The sequence below is a fragment of the Lutra lutra genome, chromosome 4 (genome assembly GCF_902655055.1).
Source record: "Lutra lutra chromosome 4, mLutLut1.2, whole genome shotgun sequence".
In the NCBI taxonomy this organism is placed as follows: domain Eukaryota; kingdom Metazoa; phylum Chordata; class Mammalia; order Carnivora; family Mustelidae; genus Lutra; species Lutra lutra.
In genome coordinates, this window is record NC_062281.1 from 30722150 (window position 1) to 30745315 (window position 23166).

The 23166-nt window shown below is 34.2% G+C and overlaps 1 protein-coding gene across 1 annotated transcript in view; it reads left to right on the plus strand.

Moving 5' to 3' along the window:
* The window catches only part of EIF3E (eukaryotic translation initiation factor 3 subunit E), a 44022-nt gene that overhangs the window by 11910 nt on the left and 8946 nt on the right, over positions 1 to 23166 (plus strand). The window contains exons 6-10 of the mRNA XM_047725560.1: positions 2953 to 3078; positions 3833 to 3957; positions 15813 to 15939; positions 16749 to 16850; positions 18114 to 18223. Of these exons, the coding sequence (XP_047581516.1) occupies positions 2953 to 3078; positions 3833 to 3957; positions 15813 to 15939; positions 16749 to 16850; positions 18114 to 18223 (590 nt within the window). The remainder of the gene's footprint in view (positions 1 to 2952; positions 3079 to 3832; positions 3958 to 15812; positions 15940 to 16748; positions 16851 to 18113; positions 18224 to 23166) is intronic.

A 23166-nucleotide genomic window follows, 5' to 3' on the forward strand; every position in this document is an offset into this window, starting at 1 on the left:
GTGTAGGTAATTGTATCAGTGCCTTCTGGAGTTATCGAAATGCCCTTGTTTTAACTAGCTTCTTATTTGAGAAATTATAATTTGTTCCTCATTTTGGGTTAGTCCGCAAGTACCTAAGTCTCTGATTTATCTAGTTAATCCTAGATGTTGGGAAATGATCTCTAAAGACAGGGACTTACTGTTTTCTAACCTTGGAAGAGTCTGTTTCTTCTGTCTCTGCTTTCTGGTGCCTTTATTCTTTTAGCCCCATATACCTGTCAGAAAGAAAAGACTTATGGCTTCTATCTTTGGTTGTTTTTTTGGAAATTAAATATTCCTTTTTGGGGGAGCTGGGAAGGGAAGAGATTGGTGTTTTATTAATACTGCTAATTTCTACACTTAAAAAGTAGTTAACTTCGTTTTTTAAAGCTACCATCCTTCCTTCAAAAGGAAATAAAGATTCTCAGTTTATTTCAAAGTTTGATTTGAAACATACTTATTTTCTCTTACTTTGTGAATATTCTTAATTTACAGATTAGCTGTGGTTAGTTTGCAAGTGCATTGAAGGTAATCGGTGATGCTAAACTTGTAGTGGCTTATCAGAAAATTCCATCAGTTTTACTTTGAATATTATGAAGGATTTAGGAGAGCAAAAGTTGATTACTTTGGAAATGTAAACAGCTTAAACCAGGATTGTAAAATCAGAAGCCTGATATGATTACAGCTACATGAAAAGAGTTGGTTATTCATATCATTTGTTAATGCTGGGAGTGAATTTTGAGAATGAAGATTTAGTGTCATGTTAGAGTTCTAGCACAGTAAATTTATTGTTGCTGGTTGGTGAGTGAATGTGCCATTTTGCTAAGACATGGAAACTTAAGGTAACTGCTGGAAATCCAGATACTGAAACTCTTCTAGCATATCCACCCTTGAAAGCAGGTTGGTATGAAGAGCCAACTGTACTGACATGGACTTGAGCCAGAGTAGTACGCATGAAACTTTGGGGGATTAAAAAACTTCCTCTGCTGCTACAAAAACCTTTTATCCTAACAAATATAACGTATTCTAGTTTTAACAGTATATTATATTTATGTAGTGTAGTTTTATAATTAGTCTGAAAATGTTTACAAATGATAGGCATATATACTTAAAGGTTTGTGAAGTTTTTTTGTTTCCTTTTAAATATGAAGATCCTACTTTGTTCCCTAACTTAAAAAAAATTCTCAGTTTTAAGCTTTTGCATTGTTGAAATTCAAAGGGCATTTGGTTGGATGATTGATTACCATGATTTGAACACAAAAATCAATGTTTTACATTAAGAGTAGTTAAAATCTAGTGATTGGGTAGTGCTTAGAAATTATGTGAAATTTATTTTAAATTTATGTCCCATCTGTGTGACAAAACATTGAATAGTTGGGAGTTGGCATATTGATAGGGGCTAACCAAGCTAGTTTTAAACAAGGGATAATTTTACTTCTCTTTTTCTTTTGTTTAGATAGGCACTAAAATATATGTATTTGTTCAAAATCTTGTTAATAGTAAAGATTAAAAATCCTGAATTGGATTTGGGATGAAAAATGTCTGTGTTTTACATATTAGTTATTTACTTTGGTTTTTTTGTAATACCAGTTTTTTCATTTCTAAATGCTTGTCTGGTGGTTGGTTATTCTTTTAAATCTATAGTTAGGGAAACATAAGCTATGAAAGAACCATTGTAACTATGATCTGAGATTAGAATTTGACTCTCCAGGTGACCTATTGTAGGTCAGTTTTGTGTAAATTAAAGCTATGTGACCCCAGAATGTACCTTTATTTTTAAAAAATTTGATGGATTTTAGAATACATCAAGGAATATTTACCTGCATCCTATTTGATTGTGTTCTAAGAAATGAATTAATTTGGAATGAAATAGTGGAGAAGAGTTGGTAAAGATTTTTGAACGTTTTGGTTTTAAAAGTTACTACAAAAATAAATAAAAGGGATTAACACTGTTTTTTAATTATTTTGTTAAAATCTGCCTTCTCTGTCCCTTTGGTCTGACTCAATATAATTCTCCCTTCATCCAGGAGATATTTAAAATGAAAGTGATTTTAAGATGCTAGAACTATTGGTGATCATATTTTAGTAGTGTAATTTTTGTTATTCTTTTCACTCAGAATTTAAAATTTATCTTCTCTAAGTACATGTCATTTGATTTGAACGTACTTTTCCTTGACTGAAGAAAGCTTTAGTAATGATGACTCTTGGAAGTTTTGGGTCTGATGTGCCCTATTTGATAATGTTGGTATAAAAGATGTCTGTTTCATATTGATTTTCAGGTGCACAATTTATCACATTTTACTATCAAACTGGAATGTGTCTTGAATTGGTTGTGATTTAGAAACATAAATTAAAAAAAAAAACTTCTAGGGGTACCTGGGTGGCTTAGTTAAGTGTCTGCCTTCAGCTCAGGTCAGAGGATCTAGCCCTGCAATGGCCTCCCTGCTCCGTGGGGAGCCTGCTTCTCCCTCTCCCTCTGCCTGCCACTCTGCCAGCTTCTGCTTTCTCTTGCTATCTCTGTCAAATAAATAAAATCTTTTTTCTTTAATTTTTTTTTTAAAGATTTTATTGTTTGATGGAGATAGCGAGAGAGAGAGAGAGCACACAAGCACAGGGAGTGGCAGGCAGAGGGAGAGGGAGAGAAGCAGGCTCTCTGCTAAGCAAGGAGCCTGGGATCATGATCTGAGCTAAAGGCAGATGCTTAACCGACTGAGCCACCCAGGCACTCTGAGCTGATACTTTTAGTAAATTGAGCTAAATGGAAACTGAATCAGTTTAACCAGTGTGATCCAATAAGGACTTAGGTAATTACTGTTTGGGGTAGAAAGTTACAGGTCTTTTAGTAGGCTAGGTGGCTATGTAAGGTATAAAATATACAGTATCTTTTTTTCCCTAGAATATTTAGAATTTAATTAATTGTGATTGCTTAAACAGGTTCCAGCAACAGATAGAAATGCTTTGAGTTCACTCTGGGGAAAACTGGCCTCTGAAATCTTAATGCAGAATTGGGATGCAGCTATGGAAGACCTTACACGATTGAAAGAGACCATAGATAACAATGTGAGTTACATTTTCCAGGGTGATTCTCTGAAATATTTATGTACCCTTCATACTTTCTGATAAGGAAAACACTGTGTACCTTTTTTTTTTTTTTTTTTTTTTTTTTTGTAAAGGGGGTGTTGGGGAGGGAGGAATGGGAAAAAAAAAGGAGAAGGGTGAAAGGAGGGAGGAAAGGGAAAAAAATGTTCAGATTAGCTTTTGTTGACTTGACATAAAATTACAGTGGATTAGTAGGTTGACTCGTTTCACTGAATCTCCCTAAAAGAAGCTGTCAGACTGTATTTGGCTCTTAGAGATAAGAACTCAAGTTTTCATTTCTCCTACAGCTACTGCACCTTTTTTATTTGTACAGTGAAAATGGCATAATTCTATTAGTACCAGCTCAGTGATAGGTCCTCAGTAAAGTCCTGTGTAGAAGGTAACAGTTTTCACCTACAGTTATATCTAATAAAACTACTTATGGAGTATTGAGTTCAGTCCTTTTAAAATGTTTTCTGAAATAAGTATAATTTATAGCTTCTGTAAAAATGACTTAGCAGACGTTATTGAATCTATTTCTTAGAGCAGGGAGGTAATTTCTAATGTTGAGGTACGTGCAGAGGGTCTAGGGGATAGGACTTAGATCATAATGGCCATAGAGCATGCCTCAGAAAGTTCTCATTTCTAACTAAAATTTGGAGATCAGTGATGTTTATTCTGTTGCCTCTTTCTCATATATTAAGATTTCCTATGCATGTATTTTTTAACCCTCTAGTCTGTGAGTTCTCCACTTCAGTCTCTTCAGCAGCGAACGTGGCTCATCCACTGGTCTCTGTTTGTTTTCTTCAACCACCCCAAAGGGCGTGATAACATAATTGATCTCTTCCTTTACCAGCCACAGTAAGTTCTTTCACTGCATAATTCTGGCTTTCGTTATATGAAATTACATGGATTTTTTTTTTTAAACTTAAAAATGTACTTCTCTCTAACCTTTGAATTTGTTGTCAACCTTTTTTCCCCCTGTACATGGTAGATTGGCTTGTTAATTGAAAAAGCCTACATGGGGGTGCCTGGGTGCCTCAGTTAAGCGTCTGCCTTTGGCTCAGGTTATGATACCAGGATCCTAGGATTGAGCCCCACATGGGGCTTGCATGCTTCTCCTTCTCCCTTTGCCACTCCCTCTGCTTGTGTTCCCTCTTTCTCTCTCTCTCTCAAATAAATAAATAAAATCTTTAAAAAAAAAAAAAAGCTTATGTGTAACTCAAGTAAATTATTTGAAGAAAGTATATTTTAAGTCTGTTGAAGAGCTATTTAGTGTAGTTCCTGTGCCATCAGAATAGGCGTCGTGTAGAATCTCATGATTCTGCCTTACCCTAGAAGAACTAAATAAGAATCTGCATCTTAACAGGATTCCAGGTAATTAACATATTAATGAAAGCTTTAGAATTAGGGCTCCAGGCCAGATTACATGGAAGAAATGTATACATCCCAGAATCCGTTATATCATTGCTCAATTATCCAACCTTTGGTGCTAAGAAATTAACTATTTCATGAATTAAACTATTCTGTTTTTAGCTGCAAATCATTTTTAAAAATTTATTTTTCCATTTGAGCTTAAGTGCCTTTGAATCTTCTAATTCCTTATTGGGTTAGAACAACAGAAAACAAAATTGCTTGGTAGAAACACTTAGATAATTGAAGATAATTTTTCTTTATCTCTTCCTTCAGGCTAAATATCTATGATTTTATCAAGTGTGTAATTTTTCAGACTCTTTAGTATTTTGATTGCCCTTCTTAGATAACTGCTGGTTAATCCATAATCATCTTGAAATACGGATCTTCAAAATTCTATGATTGTTACTTGAGTTTTATAGATTACAGGGGCAATATTAGCTTCTTGACCTGTATGTGTGCTTAGATAAACCTAGTTCAGGATTGGAGTAACTAGCATTTGGTTCATGGTATGGCTTATATTGACTATATTGTTAGCTAAATAAACTTCATATAAACATTCTTGAGCCGTACATTTGTTAAATGTTAATCTAAGTGAAGATATAGTTGTTACATTTCACTTGATTTCTGCTTATTATTTTCTGTCAAATTATGATTTTAATGTTTTTCTCTAAAATGCATGTATACTTTATAAAGGTATAGCTTAGACATAGATGGTGTAATACCCTTCTGAATTAAACATCAATGAAGATTGAATAAGCTGTTTTTAAGTTGTTTTATAGTTTTCAAAGTCTTGGAAATATCTATGGCAATATTTTTGGAGAAGTTGATGGGATATTCTAAACTGAGCCATATAAATAAATGTGACGTTAATTAATAAATGTACTTTAATAAATGTACATTAAATGTTCATTTTAGTAAGATTTTTTAAGACTAAAATATTTGACCTCTTTAGGGAGTTAATGTAATCAATAGCACTTTGAAAAATAAGAGAAATTGGGGCACCTGGGTGGCTCAGTTGGTTGAGCGACTGCCTTCGGCTTGGGTCATGATCCTGGAGTCCCGGGATTGAGTCCCACATCGGGCTCCCTGCTCGGCAGGGAATCTGCTTCTCCTGTTGACCTCTCTCCTCTCTTGCTCTCTCTCTCTCTCTCTCTCTCAAATAAATAAATAAAATCTTAAAAAAAGAAAATTAAAAAAAAGAAAAGAAAAATAAGAGAAATTAAGTTATTAGTGGTAATGCAGATGAAAAATACTCAGGCATCTGAGAAATACCAGTATTTTTTTGTGGAGAACCAGGGAACCATTTTTGAATGGTATATGTTCTGTTCTCTGCATTAAATGCTAAATATTCCCCTGGATCTGCTAAAAAGAAGCAGTCTTAAACAGAAATAGTCTGTTTTATTTTTCATGTTAACTTGGCAGTGTAAGTTCAGTATTAATAGTATTTTAACGACATGTTGACCCAGTATGTTAAACATAGGCAGAGGAGTTTTTGTAACAGGAAGTTCCGCTTTTCTTTCTTCAAAAAAAAGAAAAAAAAAATAATGGCATTAGGTAAGATAAAAGACAATAATACATGATCTTTGCATCCCATTTTAAGTATAAATGATAAGAGGTGAAATTTTATAATTTTACGTTATATTTTTTTATTAGAGGTATTTTATGGTACTTAAGTATGCCTTCTAGATTCACATTATTCGCTGATGTGTACATATAGCCTCATTCTAAGCTTTTATTCCATAAATCCTGTTTGTGGGAAGTTCACTGTTGAAATTATATATATACAGTTTTTAAATTGTATTTATTATATATTTTGCCATTTGCTGAATGCCATGATAAATTGTTTATAATCTGAAAAGGTATATAAATCATAGTCTGTATGTTGAATTAAGTAAAAGCTAGTGGAAAAAATTTTAAAAACCAGAAACAATTGTACATTAAAGTAAGATCCTATAAGGGTATAATACTTGGCTCTGGGCTTTAGTATAGTAAACTCAGTTGATTTTAAGTACTCTTAAAGCAGCCTTCCTTCTCTTGGCTTCCTATGTGTAAAACTTACAGGGTCAGAACTCTTAACACTTATACTTCTCATTATGAATTACTGATGGTATTCTGGTTTATAAATCAGTCTTGCTGAGACTGGTTCAGTTTTGTTCTTCATAAATCGACCTTTAAGCCAGATAAAGCTTCTTTAGAGTATTTGGAATCGGGGTGCCTGGGTGGCTCAGTGGGTTGGGCCTCTGCCTTTGGGTCGGGTCATGGTGTCTGGGTCCTGGGATCCAGCCCTGCATTGGGCTCTCTGCTCAGCAGGGAGCCTGTTTCCCCCTCTCTCTCTGCCTGCCTTTCTGCCTGCTTGTGATCTCTCTCTCTCTCTCTGTCAAATAAATAAATAAAATCTTAAAAAATTTACAAAAGTAAAGTACTTGGAATCAGAATGGAAGGTGAATTTGGACTGTACTGTTGTTAATGGCACCATCAGGTTAAGCTGGCCTAACCTATCTATCTTCACAGTAAGACTGTTCTTTCACTAGGACCAAATAATGAACATTTTTTTTGACTTGTCACCCTAAATATTTGGATGGGCATTTCCAAGATTTGCTTTTTTATTTCTCTTTTCATGATTCCACTTCAGATCAATACTTCTCACTGTGTTCTTACCCCCACCCCCATTCTAATTTAAATATGTTAATGTCTTTTATCAAGTTCTTAAGTCTTTCCTGATCTGGTGGCTTTCTCTTATCAGAGATTGAATTGATTAATCTCTTTCTGCTGTGGTGCATTGTTAATTTAATCTTCTCAAGGCAGTGATTCTTGAGAAGTACCCTTTTGAGAAGTACTTTATGCAGCCATTACATTTTAGAAGAGGCTTTTTCATTTGTGACACTGACAATTACAATCTCATGCAATAGTTGAGACATACCAGTGTTGTCTGAATCTGGAGTATCCAGGAAAATGACTAATAAATCATTGCAAGAAATTTGGAAATGTTGGTTAGTAAAATAGTTACATACCTGTCCTTAATGTTGAACTATCTATGTATCTTACAGAAAAGATGTTTTCTGAGAATATTCAAAAAGAATTAAGGATATACTTCTCAGTATTTATGGAGATTAACCAGACATGCATTCAGATGAAAAGAGATTAAAAATAACACTAACGTTAGTATTTTGTCTGTGTTCTGATTAATAAATTCTGTAAGATTGTCTTAAGAGTTGATTGATATCCCCAAAATTCCGTCTGGGAGGAAGAGCCTTTTCTGAATGAGCAGATTTGACCCAGTCGTTGGCCCGTAACACCTGCCTGTAATCTTGATACTTAGGGGATGGGTTAAGGTTAAGGACAGCTCTCCTGAAGTAAGCCATAGGAACTATTATAAATTGGCTTTCCATGATACTACTTATTTGTAGGCCCACTCTTCCGTGTTTTTTTTGCAGTTACATGTGTATTTAGGAAGTAATATTAAATTTAACAAGCTCTTTGAATATTTTCAAGTAATGAAGCATGCAAACAAGAAAAATAAAAGTATTCAAACCCACTGAAAATTCTGTAATACAAGAGGGGAACGATATGGATCAATTCCTGACAGCCTTATGGATTATATGAAATTTAGAAGGTATATAGAATATGTTTAATTAGTAGAACCATTTGTTATGGATACTAGAAATACAAAGGTAATTCAGTTGAGATTGCAGAAAGTGTTATGATAAAAATCAAACTGGGGCTCCTGGGTGGCTCAGTGGATTAAGCATCTGCTCCACGGAGAATCTGCTTCTCCCTCTCCTGCCGCCCCTCCCCCCACTCATGCTCTAGCTCATGCTCTCTTTCTCTGAAATAAATAAAATTTTTTTAAAGATCTTATTTATTTATTTGGCAGATAGAGACAGCAAGAGAGGGAACAGAAGCAGGGGGAGTGGGAGAGGGAGAAGCAGGCTTCCCACCGAGCAGGGAGCCCATTGTGGGGCTCAGTCCCAGGACCCTGGGATCATGACCTGAGCCAAAGGCAGATTCTTATGACTGAGCCACCCAGGCACCCCTGAAATAAATAAAATCTTTAAAAATAAAACAAATTAAAAAAAAAAAGAAACTTTAGAAGTCAGTTTTAAAATGTAAAAAAAAAAAATTAAATTAAATTAAATTAAATACACTTTGCAAAAAGTAATAATATAGAAAGATAGATTATGCACCTGAGTGGCACTAGATGTTATAGGGATTTGTCTAATTTCCTAAAACTGGGAAATTGAAAATAATTTGGTAATTGACAAGTAGTAAATTGATCATAGTTGACTGATTTTTTTAGAGAATAACTTAAAAACAAAAGTTTAGTGAGAGTAGTGAGTGGCATTGTGTTACATTTTTGCAGGCTTTTCATTTTCTGGCATAAACTACATTTTTCCTACCTGATATTATTTTGTCTGAAGGATATGAAGAAAACCTAGCCTTACACATACAGAGTTACAAAAAAACTGTTTTAGTAGCCTTTTCAGATAGTTGTGAATATTCTTTTTTGGTAATCAACAAAAGTCAACAAGTGTAGCACTTTAAAAGTTATTATAAGTGGAATCGGAAGGAAACCTTATTCAGTTTTTTTAATCTCAGTGATACTGGTAGTCTGAACTATAGTGGTCAGTCTTGCACCTTAATGGATCTTGTACCGGTGCCTGTATAATATCATCCATTGGTTGTTTGGGAAATGTTAGAGCCATGAGCTTTGCAGGTATTCCAGATATGTTGACATACATACAGTATTTAAAAAAAAAAATCACCCATTAGTATCACCACTAAATCTATTAGAAAAGGCTCAACATACTGGTTAGTAGTCAAGCTCTTGGTGACATATTTTCCAAAATTCTTCTTTTTTAGGAAAGATCTAATTTTACCATTTGTTTTTCTTTACGTTTCGGCTGGCTTTATTTTCTAGAAAATGTCTGCCAGATACCCAGTTCTGAATAGCTTTGGTTTATCAGTGATTCATTGTTTCAAGTAAAAGTAATGTTCTGTGAGAAAAACAGTTAAGCTTACAACTCAGTTGTACAAGTGCTTTTCATTAAGATAACTGTAACACAAAAGTATATAGCAGAAGAGCATTACACATACTTCCCATTAAGTCATACAGATTATTAAAAAGATTAGTATGCAGGGGTTGGGTTTTTTTTTTTTTTAATTAACAATCTGTACTGCCTAATCAAGGGTGTAGTTGCAACTTGCGTTTTTTTTTTAAACTGCAAGAGTGTGGTAGTGGAAAAAAAAAACACAACAGTTACTACCAGCATAGAATGCCATTATCCTTATTTGTTCTAAGGTACTCAGAATGTCATTTGTTTGTTTGTTTACAATTCAGTGAATTTTAGTAACTTTGCCAAGAATTGGCACCATCACCATAGATCAGTTTTTGAACATTTTCAGCTGCTCAATAAGAATCTTTATAGCTTTGGAACTTTTTTAAAACAGAAACAGCCTTTTACCACAATGTGGAAAATAAACTGCTCCCGTAGGATTACAGCTTTCATTTTTCACTGAAATATTGTGCTTCCTTCTCACTCTGTAAGGTCAGGTTACCATCAGTAGTCTTCCTCAATAGTAATGTCTCCATGGCATGTTTTGAGTTTTGCTTGATTCTGACTTTTTTCATATTAGAATATACCTAGTTGGCTTGACAGATCATTGTTTCAGCCATTTTTCTAGGTTGTATATTCTTCAAGTGGCATAGCTACTAGTAAGGAGTGAGTAATTTGCATTTGTCTGTAGTTAGTATGTGCTTTTCAGTTATCTTTGATAAATAGTGAAAAGTGGTGAAGTTATATTTTTCCTGCTTTCAATTTCTAATAGCACAGTAATACAATTAAATGTGGCTCATTGAGTATATTAATTGATAAAATTGTTAATATGATAGTTTATGTAGATTGTGGACTTCAGGACTTTTATAAAATAAAAAGTACTTTGTGGATAATTTGTACTTTGTCCTTGAAGTGAAAGTTTAGGTGCCAGTGCAGGTTAAATAAAGTCTCTTACATCATATATATTACCATTTCTGCAGTTAGGTATTCTGAATCCAAAATGGAGATGATTTGCATATTTGAAAAATGTTGAACTTTTAAATGTAACGTTATATATAAAGATAAGGTATCAGGCGTAAGAGAAGTGTTCATAGACTATTAAGAGATGAGGCTTTGCCACTAAAGGTAGATGCTATTAGAGAAAAGAATGCATTTGTAATAGAATGCCCTAGTTATTACTCTACAGCTGTAAAAAGAAAGATTCAAAGTTAAGTTTGAATTATATACTCCATTGAGTGTTTTCTAAATAAAAATAATGTAAACACCCTAAGAAATTTCAAGTTTTACTGTTAATAGTCAGCTGGGGAGTAGTCAGAAATTGTCCTGACCTTTCCATCTTTATCTTTCCTATTTTCTAATTGTTACTGATGAGAAGATTCTTTTTCATATAGGTATTTTACCTATATTTTAGCTCAGGATGATGACCTTTAAGATTTCTGTCTAAAATATAAAATAATAGGGGTGCCTGGGTGGCTCAGTGGGTTAAGCGACTAACTCTTGATCTCAGCTCAGGTCTTGATCTCAGGATCTTGAGTTCAAGTCCCGTGTTGGGCTCCACAGAGCCTATGGAAAAAAAAGAAGAAAAAAGAAAATTAGTAACATTAGATTTCAAGAATAAGGGTGTTACAGCCTCTGTTCTTAAATAGTTTATAATCCAGACAAATAATACAAGAAATAGCCTGAGAACATATTTAACTAAGTACTGATAGTATTGTGCATTATAAACACAGGGTAAGTATAACAACTACCGGTTAAGATCTGCAAAGGTTAGAAGAGTCCAGTAAAGATGAAAACTGACCCTTAAATTTCAGTTGACAGGAAGGGAGATGGTAAGAAAGAAATAGAACAAAAGAGCACAGCGGACATATGTAGACTGTTAAACCACATCTGTGGTTTTGCTTATATTTGAACTAAAAATACATCATCACTAATCCTACAAGATTGTGAATGAAGATAACTTCATAAGAGTCACTCTTAATCCCTACTCCCCTTCCTTATGTATTGATCTATGTAGGTGAATACATAGGAAGGATCACTTCTGTTCCACTAGGTATGGAGTCCCTGCTATGTTTAGAAGTCAGGACCCATGGTAATACTATATATTAGGAATCTGGACCGTGAGCTAAATCTGGCTCACTGCCTTTTTTCTTAAGACCTGTTATCTACCTAAGAAGGACTTTTACGTTTTGAATGGTTAAAGAAGGGGCACCTGGGTGGCTCAGTCGGTTGAGTGTCTGCCTTTGGCTCAGGTCATGATCCCAGGGTTCCCAGGGATCGAGCCCAACTTTGGGCTCCCTGCTTAGTGGGAAGCCTACTTCTCCCTCTCCCCCCCCCCCCCCCCCGCCTTGTGCTCTCAATCTCTCATTCTCTCTCAAAATCTTAAAAAAAATGGTTGAAAAAAGAAAAATATTTTGTGACATATAAAATATGAGACTACAGTTTTAGTGTCCATAAATTGTATTGGAACACAGCCAGCATCATTGATCTGTATAGTGTCTTTGGCTGCTTTTAAACTGTAAGGGCAGAGTTGAGTTGTGACAGGGGTCATACAGTGTTGCACCCTTGTTGCTTCACACTGCTACTCAGTGATGCCATTGTGCAGTTACACCTGGCCGATGTTTCAAGGGCCCTGTGTATTGCCATACTGCAACACTTTATCACCAGTGCATACCCATCATGTCAGAACAAGAAAATTGGACTTCAGAAACGCTTTTAAAGCAAAGTGGAGTGGAGATTATTTTGTTTGAACTAGAAAGCAAAGCACTGAATTGACACTATAGGTATGCTAAAAGAACACAGTTTAATTCACATTGCAAGACTGTAAGCCCTCATTATAATCCAACGGACAGCAAAGCAACTATCAGAAAAATCAGAAATTTAAAACAGTATTTCATCATAGCAGAATTTCCCCACAAAAATTAATGAAAATGAGGCTTCAAGCAGGTAAGTTTCTAAGTGGCTTTTGTTTAGCCAGGTAGGGAAAGCCATTTACCAGTGGTGATTCTAAATCATGTTCAGTTGCAGCAGCCAAAGAAATAATGTCCAGAGAAAATGAACTTGTTTAAAAATATTAGCTTTTTGCTGAGGACAGTTACTCAAAGTTGAAGTTATCTGGAGCAACATCAGTCAATTATAAAACAAGGCACATGATTTTTAGTGATTTTCCTTGGCTCTTGAGGAGTCAACAGATTTTACTAATGTGGCCCAGTTGTTGATTTGAGGAATCAGTGTTGGATTTGAAGTGACTAAAGAATATGCCTTTATGAATAAATAGTCTATGTGGAAGAGCTTACAGGTGAAAATATTTTCAAAGTTGATAAAACACTAATTTAGTACAACCCGAAGTGGAATCTGCTAAGATGTCTTAAAACTTGGTGGCAAATACGTATGGAGGATTAAAAAAAAAGGTTGTTAAAAGCCTATGGTTATTCATTACATTATTCATCACCAGGTACTTTGTGGAAAATACTTGAATCTGTGGTGTGTTATTTCAGTCTTTCTGTCTGACTCTATCTTTCCTTCAAGAGAGTGAGTGAGCAGGGGGGAAGGGCAGAGGGAGAGGAAGAAGTAGAATCTTAAGCAGGCCCCACACCCAGTATGGAGCCCAGCCATGTCAATCTCACCGCCCTGAGATTGTGCTTTGAGCTGAAATAAAGAGTTGGATGCTTGACTGCCTGCGCCACCCAGGTATCCCATGTGGTGTATTTTTGAACCATTTTTGTCAACTGAGCCTCTTTTCCTCCTGTGGACTTAACTGTTATCAATCCATGAATTTTTGTCAGAAATAGAATATCTTGACTTACTCTACTTAACAACAGGTAGGTGGCTTAGCCTTAGCAACGGCTAAGATTGGATTTTTTTCTGAATGAGAAAAATTGCGCTCAGACATTATTTTCAAGCCTTGGGTGGCTCTGGAAATCAACTTCTGCTGTAACTTAATTTATTAATGTTTCTTAATTCACCCTAAAATTACTAAACAAAATAGTATTTATATGGAAAACTATATTGCAGTAGTCACTTCAGTGACAATTAACATAGCATGAATAACAAGAAATGTCCAGCTGCTTTATGTTTTCTGTTCTTTCACATGGTAGAACAAGAAAGGAGACCTTCATTCCCACACAGATTTGCAGCAGATAGATTTTTTAAGCTGAAATTATAATTCCAGAAAGTTTTAGACCTCACTGTAAACACAAGGGAAATTTCCATATTTCAAAATTCACTTAACTGTGCTGTTGAATTGGAAGTGATTTATCTGTAGTGTAATGTACCCTAAGGGACAATATGAAAAGAAGAGTTGAACAGTTCAGTAATGCCTTCCAGGTGATAAGTATGATAAATTAAAATCCTGTTTCTATCAATTGGTACCAGTTTTTGGTAGTACTAGGTTCATGAAAAACATTTACAAAGACCGAGTATGTAAATTTTCATTAGAGAACAGCATTAACAGAGAAACATTTGCAATAAATTTTAGTGTTAGGATTTCTAACTTTGAATGCAATTAAGCAAAATTGTCCCCAGTAGATAAATGCTGTTCTTCTCATTAGTAGATAAATTATAAAAAATCATACTCCACTCTTAATATTTTGAGTTTTATCAATAAAATGTTTTGGAAATTTTTTTTTTATATATAAGTACTTGTGCAATATTTTCAATTATGCCTCCTGGCCTGCAAAACCTAAAATACTTATTATCTGGCTTTTTACTAAAGTTTTGCTAACCCCTACCATAAACTCTCAAAGAGAGTGGGATATGATTTCCCAAGAAGTTACCCTCCATTAAAAACAGTGAAGATACATGTGATGCAGTGATACAAAGCTAGGATAAGTAAAATATGTTTAACATTTTATACAATAAATTTAGTTTTTTAAACCATATGGATAAGTTTATGAGTTCCAGAAATGCTTACTAAAATTACTTACTTCAAAATCAGTATTGAGAAAATAGTCAGCCTTTCCTGTGCTTGTGCATGACGTCTCTGGCAAGAGACTATTGAGACAAAGAATTATTCTGAATGAAGGTTGCAATTTAAAAATTTCTACCTGAAAGTCAGGCCTAATATTTCAGATAATGAAACTTTTAGCTGATTTATTTAGTCATTTTTTCCTAGAAATTGGTTTATTCTTGAGTGGGTATTGATTCTTTTTATTCCCTGCCTTATTTAGAGGGAATTTAAGGAGAGACTAAACATTAGCTGTTAGACTACTGTCAGATTCTGGTGTCTTATATGGAGTTGAAACAACATTTTATGGGGAATCTACAGTGTAATGAAATATAAAGATTTATTAATATCATAGTTTAGAAAAATCTGGAAGATACGATATCTAAGCTGGATCTTGAAGGATGGCTAGAGTTTAGGCTTTCAGAGGGATGTGTTTGGGAGAACAGTCTATGGAGTGAGCTAGATACACTAGAAAAACGAGAAGCAGTCAATGATGGTCTGGTGGGAGATGAAGCTGGGTGGTACTTTGAGGTTTATATATTCAGTCAAGAGGAATGGACTTTATTGACATGTATTTCCAAGGTTGGCATAGTGCCTGACACTCAGAGGTACTTCTTGGATAAAAATCAGGGAGCTATTTAAAGAGTTGAACAGGAGGAATACAACATAAACACCGAATGACAGAGGACGACCAGGTGCCGATGTTCAGACTGGCAGGATTTGTTAAATATTAGCAATGGCCCTGTTGATATTTGTCTGATATATAATCCTTCTCTAATTCCCAGTGCTACCAATTTAGCCAAAGCCTTATAATACTGTAACAGTTTACTTTTCCCTATAGTTTTCAGTCTTTCATCATCTGAATCTTTATTTAATGCCTCATTTTCTGATTATGATGACTGATCTACACATAGAAGGTTTTGACACATTTTTCCCAAAGGGTGAATGACTGAAAGTCATAGCTTAGCAGCCTTTTGGAACAGACAGCACATACAGAGGCCTTCCAAAATCCTTTTACTCAATAATAATAGGATTATTTACCTCTGAAATCAATCTTGCAATTCACTTCATACTGGGGGGATACAAGCTGGCATTCTCTGCAGACTTCTGTTTTTTCATTTCCTTGAAGGTGATAGTCTTGTAATATCATTAAGTGTTTGCAGTTACACGTTACTGAAGCAGTGCAGTGTAATGGGCTGTTCAAGTGTTTCTTTAAATCACATGTGGTTACAGATTTAGAGAAACTGGGTAAATTATTAATATTAAATTTAAAAATATTAAAGTTTTTAATATTTTTACCTTAGGTATCTTAATGCAATTCAGACAATGTGTCCACATATTCTGCGCTATTTGACTACAGCCGTCATAACAAACAAAGATGTTCGGAAACGCCGACAGGTGCTAAAAGATCTTGTTAAAGTTATTCAGCAGGTAAAAACTAAAATCTTTATTGAGTTTTATAAATCTGTCCAAGCTAGGTGTAGTATCTGTTCCTAGAGTAAGACTCATAATTCTTAAGGTAAAAATGTTTGGAAAATAGGAGAAAGGATATATAGAGAAAAGAGGAGCCCAAGATACTCAGAGGGGCATTTACTTCCTTTAATTCTAAGATATACTTACATTAGATGTGGTATGAATGAATATTGCTCCTTGCTAGGTGGATACTTTATACACTGTATATTAGTGTTGTCTTTATTGCAAAGAATGAAGGAGATGTGGAGCCTGGCACTGTTTGTTGGAAGATGGCTTACCTACATAATTCCAGAGTAATGATCTTTACATAGGATACAGTAATAATAGTCCCCAAGTTGTACAAAAGCTGCAGCCCTACTGACTGATTTTTAGTGAGCTTCTCAGCAATAAATGTGGGTTAGAAAAAAAGTTACTTGACCTAAGAATGAATTAAATACAAAAAGACAAATTCAGCAGTATATGAATACACTCATACTTAGATGTTCTTCAGTATTTATTGACTAAGGGAGACTTTTGGTAATAGAGAAACTTGAAAGCCTTTGGAATAGTTCTAGGATGAGAATTTAGAGAACTCAGTCTGGAAGGTATTATAAGCTTAAGGTGTTGCCTGGAATCAGGGTATGAGTGGTTGCTTTGAGATGACACAGGGTAATTTGTTAGAAATTAATAGTAAGGGAGGAGAAAACAGGAAGATTGAGATAGTCTAGGGACAGTCTACCAAACAGTGTTGAATCTGATCCAGCTTGACCTTTGGCTTAATTTTACAGGAGTCTTACACATATAAAGACCCAATTACAGAATTTGTTGAATGTTTATATGTTAACTTTGACTTTGATGGGGCTCAGAAAAAGCTGAGGGAATGTGAATCAGTAAGTATGAATTTTTACTTATAAATTAATAACATTCTTTAATGTTTGGATATTGTAAGAGTTAACTTGCAGTGTTTTATTAAAGTAATTATATCAGAAACAGTCTTAAAACGATTGTTTAGAAACGTGCTGGGGTAATGACATTTTTAATGTTATTGCCATACGTGTATCCCTTTTGTTAGTATTTTTTTAAAACTTTGGGGGCATTATATATTCATACATACACCCATAATTCCATGTCTTATCCTGTATGAGTAAATGTGTGAAGTATGTATTTATAAGATCATATAGAATTGCACATCCTAACTGATTCTCAATTTGTCTCATAAGTGGGCCTATCTTTAGAATTTTTCACACGATTGTACTTAACATTTGCTATAAACCAGTACAGTTATAAGGACATGAATTTTTTAACAATACTGTCTTCTATTGATTGGTAGAACTTGAGCAACTTGAAGAGTTAGATTTCTGGGGTTTTATTATGTTTGCAAAGTTTTAAGAAATTAAACTAAAAACTTACCTTTTAAATACATTTACCAAATCCATAAGTTATTAGTTGTCAGTTTTATTTTTGAACCCAAATGTTAACACAAAATATAAAGAGTTTATTGAAGGACTAAGATTTTATTTCTCTAAGGAAAAGAAAATTATCATGTAAGTATAATTTCAGAGGTGACTTTCACACTTTGGACAAAATATAAAATAGACTCCAATGTGATAATTTGTGTTCATATAGTTATATGCAGTGTTATTATATATTGGTGTATATTTGTTAAATATACACTAATGAAGTTAAAATATTCTCTTTTAATTATGATACTGTCTGTGGAGTAGGAGCCACCCCTTGAATTTGTTTTCCTTTGTCTATTCCCAGGTCTACTTACTTCACAGAAATGTGCTTATTTTTAGTCTGTTATAACTATTTTAAGAAGCTAGAAAAGATACGTTATCTACAAAGACTTTATGTAGGATAATGGACAGGACAAAGCGCCTTTGTCACAGGGTTGCCCAAGTCATCAGTAGAATAAGAAAACATGGCAGTGCTTCAGGTTTTCTTGCAACATTCATTTACTACTTTAAATTGTTAGAGACTTGAACATAGTGTTCTAGAAAGTGCTATGGTGTATAGAACTTGTGATATTAGGTGAGAGAATTCTAGTAACTGGAACAATGAGTAAAGCACACAGGAAATACTTTGGGTCACATTTTTGAAAATTGCTTGTCTGTGCTATTAATTTTTTTTGTTATATTTTACATACATAGGTACTTGTGAATGACTTCTTCTTGGTGGCTTGTCTTGAGGATTTCATTGAAAATGCTCGTCTCTTCATATTTGAGACTTTTTGTCGCATCCACCAGTGTATCAGCATTAAGTAAGAACACCCTGATTTGATTTGTATTTTTCTACTTTTAAATTCCTGGAAATTTCCATTGACTGTAAAATTATACTTAATAGGATTCTAGTTAATTGGATTTTTATTTTATTTCCCTTTGCTTTAGAAGAAAAAGAAAACAATCTGATAGTCATTTATTAAAAATCCTAACTTTTGTTTTTATTTGGGAGTGCTACAGACTCAAGAATACCTTCTTTAGCTTCTCTGTGTGTGGCAAACCATGCTTTTTGAAAATGGTAACTTCAAGGCAGTATTATGATTTTCACTTAACCTTTTTGAAGAGTACTGTTATGCCCTGTGTAGGGAGAAAAAGGAAATAGACGGTTTTAGAATGGTTTCAGCAGGAGTTCAAATAAGGAAGAAGTTAGTGAATCAGGAATACTGTTGAAAGACCACATTTGGTAATCATTTCAGTTAATTGAGTTTGTTTTATTTAATTATATATTTGAATTCTCATATAGTAAACTCCTGTGACATCCTAAAATGTTGAAACATGGAAAGTATGGTGAATTTCAGTTGAAATTTTCTTTGTTGTGTGAGAAAATTATTGGCGGAAAAATTGTGAAACTTACATAACCTATTAGAAACTAATTTTACATATTAGAATTTGAAAAATAACTAGCGCCCTTTTGGCCACAGATGAAGTCAAACAGTAAATATGCTCCATAAGTGTTTTAAAAATTACTTTAATGTTTGCCTCTTTGGAATTGAGTGTAGACCAGAGTTTTTCTTCAGTGCCATTTGTTTTTGCTGAGGCATCCGTACTTGTTTGCCTAATTTTAGGGTTGTTATTGAAGTGGTTTTTTAGAGTTAGAAGTGCAGTGCAATCTTGGGGCTTTTCCTATGGGAATTAAAGCCTTGACCAGTTTTATTAGTACTTTATTAAAGCTAGCAAACATATAATTTAAAAAATCTGATTCTCTTAAAGAATACATGCAAATTCCTAATATGTCATTGATTGTGAAATAGATGAATCATATGTAGGATTCTAATGGACAATAGATAACTGAATTCATGCACTGCCCCCCCCCTTTTTAAAGTTATATAATTCAACCTTGTGAAAGACGGATGTTAATATTTTGTTTTTTCCCTCGTGGACTTTCCCCCACTTCTTAGGACAGTATGGTCATTTGGGTGTTTTGTTTCATCTAGAACTTATTTAATTATCCCTGCTATGACACTTTTGAAAGCAAATTCTCCTTTTTATATCTTTAGCACCTAGTATACTGAGTCTGTACAGTATAGGTCTTCAGTAAATATTTGTTAAATGAATAAATTATTTTCTTTATATTAGTGAATTTGTATTTTTGTCCATGATAATGCTTTCTTACTTTGGTGTTTGCTTCTGAGGTACCATGAGTAAGAAGGTTTGTTCCAGTTCTGACTTGTTCCCTTTCTTAACCCTGGACCTTGTATTCATTATTTTACGTTTATGAGATTCAATTTACCATGTTTAACAGTAAAATAAAGTATTTGTCCTGTGTACTCAAGAGAGAAGTACAGCTCAAAGGAGGTTAATGGAGTGGAGAATGCTTCCAGAAGCTTTTATGTGACTTTATCATTACCTAAGAATTTTTTAAAGCTGGTATTAGTATAGTTTTTATGTTTTTCTTTGATTGCTGTGGTTCTTTGATTCCTATAGTTTTTCAAAGTTTTGGACAAAGTCTAAAGCATTTTCAGACTAAAGTTGTGGTAACTTTCTAAAGTCCAGAAATCTTTTCTCTTTTCCAGTGATAGTGTTTCCTTTTTATTTTAGTTGTTTAAATATTTTTAGCTAACTCAGGTGATTTTGAATGCATGTATTAATGCATTTTCTTCAAATATTAAGAAAGAATTTTAGAGTTGGAAGAAATCTTAGAGGGTTTCTGATCCAGTAGTGCACAGTTACTGAATCGACAATAAGACTTTTTTCTGCAGCGATGGAAATGCTTTTATATCTATATTGTTCAGCGTAGTAGCCAATAGTCATTTGTGGCTTTTAAGCACTTACATATGGCTCAGGTTTCAAGTTCTAGAACCATGGTTTTTAAATTGTGTGTGTGTGTGTTGACAACTTGTTTTCAGATGTGGCATTGTATGTGTGTACATCTGTGTAAGTCAAATCAGAACCCCTTCATGCTGTTCAGCCTATATCTCTGTTGAGCTTTCCTCCTGATGGCCAGAGCACTTCTGTGGAGTCCTAAGACTTCTGGAAACACCAATAAAAAAAAAATTAAAAAAAAAAAATCCAGTACAACTTCTTTCTTTTCTAGTGGTTTTGTAGCTCCTTATTTGTAGCTGGGAAGCTTAAGGCTCAGAGACATTAAGCTGCTTAGGTCTTATTTAATGACAGAACCTGGACTAATAGGTCTCTGACATTCATTGTATTGTACGTCACTATAAATTCTTTTCTTTTTCATTGTGCACAATTGATATTTTTAGAAATATCAGATTTAGACTAATTTGTCATTAGTCTTTTCATTGAAAGCCAGAGGATAAAGATGGAAACCATAAGTCATTGTTTAACTTTGTGCCTCAAAATCAATTATAGAGTTTTGTTTTACAAATGTAGATTTCCCTGAAGCCACCTCAGACTTCTTAGGTCAGATTTTCTGAGTATGCTCTGCTATGATGTGGAACAGAGCTCCTATACTCTACCCTCATAATGGTTATTGCGAAGCACATCTGGGATTTAAGAACCTGCATCAGATTGCCAATTTTTAGGTCACATATTTACAGCCTATTAAAGTAATGGAAAGAAAAATCAGTGATTTAATATTTTTAGTGTATAAAGAGTGAGGAAGATAGGGGAAAAGCGGAATATATAGCTTCAGGTGAAAAAAGAAGTACTCATCTTAGACCAACAACGAGATCTCTGTAAGGTTTGTTGGCAGGGGGGAGGGTGTATCTAGTAGAACTTAGTCCAGGGTTTAGATTTGTTGTTTTGTTTGTTTATTTGAGAGAGAGCTTGCAAGCAGAGGGGAGGGAGTAGGGATAGAGCAACAATCTGAAGCAGACTCTTTGCTGAGTGTGGAGTTCATTAACATGGGACTCGATCTCATGACCCTGAGATCGTGACATGGGCTGAAACCAAGAGTTGGACAGCCAACCTATGCCACCCAGGTCATGATCTCCTGGTTGTGGGATTGAGCACTGCACGGCGGAATCTGTTTCACATTTTCTCTCCCTCCCTGAGTGCTGCCACCGTGCCCCCCCACTCCTATGCACCCTTCTCAAATAAATAAAATCTTAAAATTAACTAATTAATGAAGACTGAGCCCAATCCCTAAAAATCTGAAATTTTCTCTAGGAGGAAATCATGGCTGGCATCTCTATTTTTTTAAAGTGCCTGTAAATAATTCTGATGTGAAACCTCTTTTATTAATTACACCTTTTATTTTGAGATGGTTATAGATTCACATGCAATTGTAAGAAATAATAAAGAGAGCCCCTTTGTTCTTCACACAGTTTCCCATTTACACAGTTCACATTTCCAGTATAACATCTTGGAATAACATCATGCAGACTATAGTAAAATATCACAACCAGCATGTTGACGTTGATATATTCTCATCTATTAACCATTTCTGTAATTTTGTCATTTTTAAGAATATATAGAAACTTTTTAAAAAGCTAATGTTCATCCTTCCAGAGAGGATAAATACAATATGTATCATGATTATGATGTAATTAGTAATAGCAGTATAACAGGTACAGGTGTTCAAAGAAGGAAATATTACAAATGTGAATGAGTGGCTCTTCTGGCCAAGCACTGGTTAGAAGGTAGGGAGCACACTCTCAGAGCTTTAAGTCCAGAGGAAGAAACATACTTAATAAAGATAAAATTACAAATTATGATAGGTATTTTGAAAAAAAAAAATAGAGTAATTAGAATGACATGGACATAATTTGTGTGTTGGAAAATCAGAGAAGTAATTTAGATTGAAGCTTCAGTGAAGCCTGATAACCCACTGAATGGAATATTTTTAAGCTGCAAAGTACACTTTTTTCTGCTGTATACTAATTATGACAAATTATTCATTATTTTGTGCTGACCTATCTTTGCCTCTAATTAATTTAAAATTATTTGATATTCTGTCTTTTCGTGGGTAAAGGGGGAAGGGTTTATCTCTGTCCTCCTTTCTGTCCAACCAGTGGACACATTTTAAATTCTGAAGAGAATAATGCATATTATAAAACCAGTGGTCGTTTATTAAATAACTCTTTCTATTTGTGATTTGGAACATTGTCAGTTGATAGGTTTCTTGACGGCCGTAAGCACATATGATAGTCATATCTTTATAAAAATGCATATTAAGAATGTTTTTATCAGTTTATATACATCCTTATAGATTTGTAGGATAAGTTACCAATCTGTTTACCATAAAGTATGCAACATCTGTCAAAAAAGATTACTATGGTGGGATTTAATTTAGTATAGCTGAATAGTTTATCAGATATGGTGTGTGTCTGAAATTTAAAAGCTGTTGTAGAATAATTCTTGGACCAGTTTTCAATTGTAGATAAAAACAAAGTATGGAAGTAATATTTTGAATGTGTGTGATAAACATGTTGGAGCATACATTTATATAATTTTTCTTTAGTGAGTTCGGCTTTTCACAAATGAATGTATTTGCCAACTACTCTTGTGTTTCTTTAAGTTATGAAGTCATTCTACTTTTTGCTTATTTTATTAAGTAACATTTTAGGTCTTCCTATTTTTCTTAAAGTTCTTACTACTACATAGCAATTTATATTCATAATTATACTTCCTGATATTAAGGAGAAATACAGAAAGGTACATTTCCAGATGGAGATAATATAGTTGCAAAAGCCTTTTATTATTTCTGTGTTAACTATAAAGTAGTATGTGGCATACCTCAGACATGTTGTGGGTTTGGTTTCAGGCAACTGCAGTAAAGTGAATATCATAATAAAACTAG